General features: G+C 42.0%; 1 protein-coding gene across 1 annotated transcript in view; it reads left to right on the top strand.

Moving 5' to 3' along the window:
- Window positions 1-2,001: 2,001 nt before the first annotated feature.
- PRSS38 (serine protease 38) overlaps window positions 2,002-7,979 on the top strand; it is a 46,482-nt gene continuing 40,504 nt past the window's right edge. Inside the window, exons 1-4 of the mRNA XM_057708444.1 lie at window positions 2,002-2,090; window positions 2,221-2,423; window positions 2,612-2,774; window positions 3,358-3,629. Of these exons, the coding sequence (XP_057564427.1) occupies window positions 2,002-2,090; window positions 2,221-2,423; window positions 2,612-2,774; window positions 3,358-3,629 (727 nt within the window). The remainder of the gene's footprint in view (window positions 2,091-2,220; window positions 2,424-2,611; window positions 2,775-3,357; window positions 3,630-7,979) is intronic.

The following is a 7,979-nucleotide window of genomic DNA, read 5'->3' as shown; positions in this document are numbered from 1 at the left end:
GCAGTAAGGTGGTCCTCGTGGAACCTGTAAGCCAACGTATCTCAACCTCAGCATTATTGACATTTGGGGCTGAAAAACACTTTGATCTGGAAGGGTTTTCTATGCATTAGCAGTATCCCTGTATAACCCACCAGATGCCAATAGCACACTCCCCTGATTCTGATAATCAAAAATGTATCCAGTGGTGCAGTGGTTAAGAATCTGCCTGCCAATGCAGGGGACACGGGTTCCATCCCTGGTCCAGGAAGATCCCACATGCTGTGGAGCAATTAAGCCCTTGCGCCACAACTACTGAGCCTGCACCCTAGAGCCTGTGAGCCACAACTACTGAGCCCATGTGCTGCAACTACTGAAGCCCGTGTACCTAGAGCCCGTGCTCCACAACAAGAGAAGCCAGTGCACCGAGAAGCACACACACTATAATGAAGAGTAGCCCCTGTTCGTCACAACTAGGGAAAGCCTGCGTGCAGCAACAAAGACCAACACAGCCAAAAGTAAATAAATAATTTAAAGATTTTTAAAAAAATGTATTCAGTTATTACCAAATGTACCCTTGAAACTTCACCACTGGTTGAGAACTAATGCTTTCTGACTTCCACAATCCCCTGCAGGAAAGATGGGACATACACGCCAGACACATTGTGGAGCCCACTGTCTCTCCCCACCTGTAGTGGATGTAACACTGTTCCCCATCTCAAGCCAGCACTGAGAAAACTGTGAGGTGGAGTCATCTGGGAAACATGCGAGTGGACAGACCAGAATAGCGCTGCAGAGACTTGATAAACTAAACTGCTGTTGGAACCACAGTCCACCAGAGTGATCCAGGATGTGCATTCTTAACCTACACAGGTTTGCAGCCTGCTAAAATAGAAGATTTAAGTGGGAACCAGAGTCTCATAGAGTGCAAAGAACACAGTTCAAAATGACTTGTCACACTAAGAACTAGTAAACTCTTAATTTCAATAAGAAAAGACAATTAATAGACACCAACATCAAGCTAACATAGCTGTTGAATTATTGGACAAGGATTTTAAAGCAACCATTATTAAAATTCTCCATTGAACAACTATGAAAACCCTTGAAACATATTAAAGGACAGGGAACAGTGAAGAAAGAAATTATTGGCATTACATATTAGAAACAAGGAATTAATATCAAGAAATAGAAGGTACAGATTTCCCAATGCCTCCTACCCTGACACATGCATTGCCTCCCATTAACAACCTCTGTACCTTCTGTTTAATTTTGCTGTGAACCCAAAACTGCTATAAAAAGTAAAATCTATTTTTAAAAAAAGAAATATAAGAAACACTTATAGCAAAGGTTGGCAAACTACCCGTTTCTGTACATTTGAACTAATGTACATCTGTACATTCTGAACTAAGAATGGTTTGTACACTTTTTGTTGCTTGAGGGTAAAGCAAGAGAATATTTTGTGAGATGCAAAAATTAAATGAAATTCAAATTTCAGTGTCTGTAAATACAGTTTTATTGGACCACAGTCCTGTGCATTTGTGTATGTATTGTATCACAACAGCAGAATTCTGAAGTTTCCGGAGAGTTACCTCCAATTTGTAATTTTTCTTAGAATTTTATAAAAGTTTTTGAAAGATAATTGTCAGAATTATTGGAAATTTGTTATACTGGATGACATTTTATCATATAAAATCATATTTACTTCTTACATCTGTTAGAATGAGACATGGTTGTGCCCGTTTTTTGTTTTATTTTGTTTCACCAATTAAAGTGCTAGTAAAACTTGAAAAAAAAAGTGCATTTTTCCAACCGTTTCTTTCCAACACCTGTATAATTTGCTTTATTCAATGGCATGTTAGCAAATATGACCAAGAAGGGTCGAGAAAAGTGCTTGTACATTTCTGGAATGCTGCACCTGAGACATGCCCAAACCCCAGCTTGCTGGCTGGATGCTGGGAGAGACAGGACGAAATTATTCCCATTGCATCAGCCAAGAGCCAGCCAGCTGAGTGGGGAGAGAGAACAATGACCACCACCATCCCGGGAGCAAGACCCCCCGAGGCTGCTGACTACCCTCCAGGGAGTGAGACCACAGAGAGCCAGCCGTGTTGGCGGTGTGGGGAACGGAGGCGAGGACCATTGAGAGCTGACTCCCAGCTGAGGCGTGAGAGAGCCAGCGTCTGTGCCGTCGCGCTCTAGTGCCACCGTGCGCCAGGCCACTGGCGCATGTTTGTGCCGTCATAGGTTGCGTGCTCTGGCCCTCGCATCCTCGAGGCACCCCCACCTCATGGCCGCCGCTCTGGCCGGCCCTCGCGCTGGGCCTGGAGAGTCCTCGCCCATGACCCTCAGCCTCCTCTTGCTCCTGTGTCTCCTGCCTCCCACCCAGGTTGCAGCCATGGCCCACAGGCACCCTACCAGTGAGGAGGTCGATTTTAGCCCTGATGTGGGTAGGACCCCTCCAAGCCCGGGTTAGCAGTGGTCCCTGCGGTGAATCCGGGGTTTCCTCCCAAGGGTGGAGACCCAGTCTTCCGCAGCCCTCCCCCTTTTCCTGTCTCCCGCTCACCCTCCCTTTACCTGTGGCCAGGCCTGCCCTGGGTGCCACTGCTACTGGCATATTCTGTCCTTCTTCCCTCAGCCTGTGGCCAGCGTTATATGCAGGGGAAGATCATGGGAGGCATGGATACCCTCGAAAGAAAGTGGCCGTGGCAGGTCAGTGTGCACTACGCAGGCTTCCACATCTGTGGTGGGTCCATCATTAATGAGTACTGGATCCTGTCGGCAGCCCACTGCTTTGACAGGTGAGTAGGCAGTGCTGGATACCATCCTGTGGTGGTCTAGAGCTGCATGACCGACCACCCGGGCTACATAGGACTGGGACTTCTTTGAGGTAGGGGAGAGTGTGGGCCCCAGCACACAGCTCCATCCGCTACAGCTTCTTGTACAGGGCTGAGGGCTCCTTTAGGGCCATCAGCTCTTCCAGATAGGTATGGAACCAAATAATAGGATGAGAGGTGAGGAGAGGAGCCACATCTTAGGATGAGAGGAGAGAAGAGGAGACAAATCACAGCATGAGAGGTGATGAATTATCTTCATTGGCAGCTCACTGTACATCTGACAAGCTCACCATCCTGCGCTGTCCAGCAGGTCCTGGTGGGTCCCTGAATCCTCCATGGACTCAGGTCAGGGCTTCTTTGGGAGCAATTTTGCCAGACACTCAGATCCCTACTGTGCTAGAAGGGCTTGCTTTCCACATCCTGGCTGAGAGCTTGGATACCCAGGCTGCCATGCTCCAGGATTCCCTGGGCCTTTGAGCTCATGGAAGCTCCTCTTCCCAGGTGCAAGTTGCTCGAACCACTGTGCCTTTGTCCTCTCTCCCTACAGGAACAGGAACACTGAAGCGTTTGATATATATGTGGGCCTTGTGGACCTCAGGGTTGCAGGCAGTCACACCCAGTGGTTTGAGGTGAATAAGGTGATCATACACCCCACATATGAAGTGTACCATCCTGTTGGAGGTGACATCGCTCTGGTGCAGCTGAAAACTCGCATTGTGTTTTCCGACTCTGTGCTTCCCATCTGTATTGCACCCCCAGATGTGAATCTTTCGAACGTTCCTTGCTGGGCTACAGGCTGGGGATCCATCTCCCAACAAGGTAAGAAGACAAAATGCAGGGTCGATCCCTTTAGTGGAGCTTGTGGAAGGCATGATGGCTCTATGACATTACAGGAGAGAACATGTTCTGTGCATTAAGGAGTTGCAAGTATCTGAGGACTGGAATCCCTATCCATCAATCACCATCTGTTTCTCTGTCAATGTGGAGTTCTGTTTTACTTCTGGCTGACTTTTTTGTATACAGAGAAGTAGTTGCATTTACTTTGAGTGTGGAATTAATATTTAGCATACCAAGAACACAAATATCCAAGCATAGGTGTTCTTAAGATTTTAAGTTCTATTTAGAAATAATATTTTTTTAACCTGTGAAAAAACATTCTAGTTATTCTAGTTATCCATAAAGGCCTTGTACTTTCTTTATAAGTTCAAATCTGCATAATTTAGAATTTTTATGGTTATTTAAAAGATTATTTTTAATTGCATTTGCTAATCAGACACAGCTGTTGATTTCTGCACACTGATCTTGTTTGCAGCCACCATATAGTACTCATTTTAATAGTTTGTCAGTTGATTATTTAATTGTTCTAGTTTTTTTAATATCATATTTTCTTCAAATAAAGATTGTTTCATCACTTCCTTTTCTATATTTTTAAATTTATTTTTCTCATTTTATTGCAATGGTTATAACCTCTAGTAGAAATGTTGCTAGGTCTCCTTTTCTTGTTTTTCATTTTAATGAAAATGTTTCTAATGGTTTACTATGAAGTCTGTGGCTTGGTTTGGAGATTTCAGATTGATATCTTATACCAGTTTAAGAAAGTTTTATACGTGGTTTACTTAATTAAAAAAAATTTGTTGAAGTTAAGCTGATATAAATTCAGATTAGAATGTTAAAACTTTAGAATGTTTAATGTTATTCCCTTGGAAACCATGAAAGGAAGTTAAGAAGGAATTTAAACATTTCACTACAAAAAAAAAATCAACTAGATGCAAAGAAGAAAGGAATATAAGAAAATGGGGGAAGGGGGAAGCTACAGGGCATGTAGAAAATAAGTAGCAAAATGACAGAAGCAAATCCCTCCTTATCAGTAATTACTTTAAATGTGAATGCATTAAATTCTCAAATCAAAAGACAGAGACTATAATTAGGGAGATATAGCCAAGATGGTGGAATAAGAAGGCCCTGAGTTCACCTCCTCTCACTGGAACACCAAAATTACAACTATTGATACAATAACCATTGATAAGAAAGACTGGGATCCACAAGAAAAGATATTCTACAACTAAAGATATAAAGAAAGAACGACAAAGAGATGGATAGGAGGGGCAAAGTCATACCACAGTCAAGACCTATACCCTTGGGTGGGTGACCCACAAAAAGGAGAATAATTACAAATATGGAGCTTGTCCCCAAGGAGTAAAGGGTCTGAGCCTCACATTGGGCTCCCCAGTCCTGGAGTCCTGCACCAGGATTTGTAGGTTTGGGAGGCCAACAGGGCTTAATTTTGGGAGGCCCAGGAAGTTGTGAGAAATAGAGACTCCACTCTTAAAAGGCACATGCAAATTCTCACATGCTCCAGGACCTTGGGCAGAAGCAATAACTTGAAAGGAGCCTGGGTCAGACCCACCTTCTGATCTTGGAGAGTATCCCAGAGAGGCAGGAGGCAACTGGAGCTCACTCTGGGGACACAGACACTGGCAACACAATTTGGGGGAGCTCATTCTACCTCATGGACACTGGTGTTGACAGGCATTATTTTGGAATCCTCCATCTAGCTTATTAGCCTCAGAACTCAACCCTGCCCTTGCTCACCAGCCTGCAGTCACCAGTACTGGAACTCATCAACTCTAGCAACTAGCTGGTCAGGACACAGGCCCATCCACCAGCAGGCAGGTTGCCTCAAGAATTTCTGAGACAATAGCTACCCCTTGACATGGTCCTGTCCACCAGATGGCTCAGGACCTGGCCCTACATGTCACTGTGCAGGTACTAGACCCGGGGCACACAGGGCCTTGCATCCAGAGACCCCAGGACAGAGCACCATCTACCAGTGGGGAGGCACAAGCCCCAGAAACCCCTGGGGGCTGGCCCTATCCATCAATGACCTCACTCTGGCCTCAGGACCAGCCTCACCCACCAGTGGGCGGACAACAGGCCCAGGACAATTGCAGACCCACAGCTTGCCATGGCATGATCCAGCTCACCTACCAGCAGGCTGGCACCAGCCCTGAGATAAGCTGGGCCCAAGCACTGCCCACCAGCAGAGCAATGCACATGATTTGGGGCCCCTAGGATCTGCAAAAGAAACCCCAAGACCTGGCTCTGCCCACCAGTGGGCAGGCACCAGGTCCAGGATCTCTTGGACCCTGATTCCACATACCAGCAAGTATACACCTGCAGACCAGAAGGGAGTGGCATGATACATTTAAAGGGATGAAAGGGAAAAACCTGCAACTAAGAATAATCTACCTGGCAAGACTTTCATTCAGATTTGATGGAGAGATCAAAAGTTTTACAGACAAGAAAACTTAAAAGAGTTTAGCACCATCAAATCAGCTTTACAAGAAATATTAAAGGGACTTTTCTAAGTGGAAAGAAGCCACAACTAGAACATGAAAATTATGAAAGGAAGAAGCTCATCAGTAAAAGCAAATATTTGGTAAAGCTAGTAAATCAACCACATACAAAGCTAGTAAGAATGTTAAAAGACAAAAATAACAAAATCATCTATATCCACAATAAGTAGTTAAGGAACACACAAAACAAAAAGAAGTAAATTACGGTGTCAAACGAGTAACCTTGAAGAAAGGGGAGTGAAAATGCAGTGCTGTTAAAATGCATTTGAAAATAAAAGATCAGCAATGTAAAATAATCATGTATATATAGAAGCATTATATAAACCTCATGTTAACCACAAAGAAAATCTATAATAGAAACATATACAGACAGAAAAAAGAAAGGAATCCAAACATAACACTATAGATAGTCATCAAATAGCAAGGGAAGAGAACAAAAGAAGAAGAAAAGAACTACAAAAACAATGAACAAAATGGCAGTAGTTAATACTTATCGATAATTACTTTAAATGTAAATGGACTAAATGCTCCAATCAAAAGACATAAAATGGATATGAATACAAGACCTATATATATGCTGCCTACAAGAGACTCACTTCAGATTTAAAGACACACATAGCCTGAAAATGAGGGGATGAAAAAACTATCCCATGCAAATGAAAATCAAAAGAAATCAAGGGTAGTAATATATATGTGAGACAAAAAGGACTTCAAAACAAAGACTATAACTGAAAGCAAAGAAGGACATTACATAATGATCAGTCCAAGAAAATATATATACACCCAACATAAGTGCACCTAAGTACATAAAGCAACTATTAACTGACATAAAAGAAGCAATTGAGAGCAACATGGTAATAGGAAACTTTAGCACACCAGCTATATCAATTGACAGATAATCCAGACAGAAAATCAATAAACAAACACTGGCCTTAAATGACACATTAGACCAAATTAACTTAATAGTTGTAACTAGAATATTCCATCCAAAAGCAGCTGAATACATATTTTTTTTCAAGTGCTATGGAATATTCTCCAGGATAGATCACATGCTAGGCCATAAAACAAACCTCAGTAAATTTAAGAAAACTGAAATTATATCAAGGATCTTTTCCAACCACAACAATATGAGAATAGAAATCAATGACAAGGAAAAAAAAAAACACGTGTAGGCTAAAAAATAAACTACTAAACAACCAATGGATCACTGAAGAATTCAAAGAAAAAAATTTAAAATACCTGGAGACAAATCAAAATGAAAACACAATAATCCAAAATCTATGAGATACAACAAATGCATTTCTAAGTGGGAATCTTACAGTGATCCAATCTTACCTCAGGAAACAAGAAAAATCTTAAATAAACAACCTAATTTTACAGCTAAAGCAACGAGAAAAAGAACAAAACCCAAAGTTAGTAGAAGAAAAGAAATTGTAAAGATCAGAGCAGAAATTAAATGAAACACAGACAAAGAAAGCAATAGCAAAGATCAATGAAACTAAGAGCTGGTTCTTTGAAAAGATAAATACAGTTGATAAACCTTTAGCCACACTCATCAAGAAAAAGAGAGGGCTCAAATTAACAAAATCAAAAATTAAAAAGGAAAAATTACAACCAACCCCACAGAAATAAAAAGGATCATGAAATTACTATGAACAAACATATGCCAATAAAATGGACAACCCAGAAGAAATGGCAAATTCCTAGAAATGTGCAATCTCCCAAGACTGATCCAGGAAGAAATCAAAAGTATAAGCAGACCCATTACCAGTTAGGAAATTGAATATGTAATTTTAAAAACTCTCACAGACAA

Source organism: Hippopotamus amphibius, chromosome 15 (genome assembly GCF_030028045.1).
Source record: "Hippopotamus amphibius kiboko isolate mHipAmp2 chromosome 15, mHipAmp2.hap2, whole genome shotgun sequence".
Classification (NCBI taxonomy): Eukaryota; Metazoa; Chordata; class Mammalia; order Artiodactyla; family Hippopotamidae; genus Hippopotamus; species Hippopotamus amphibius.
Note: the sequence above shows the minus strand (reverse complement) of the source record. Positions and strands in the feature narration are given on the sequence as shown.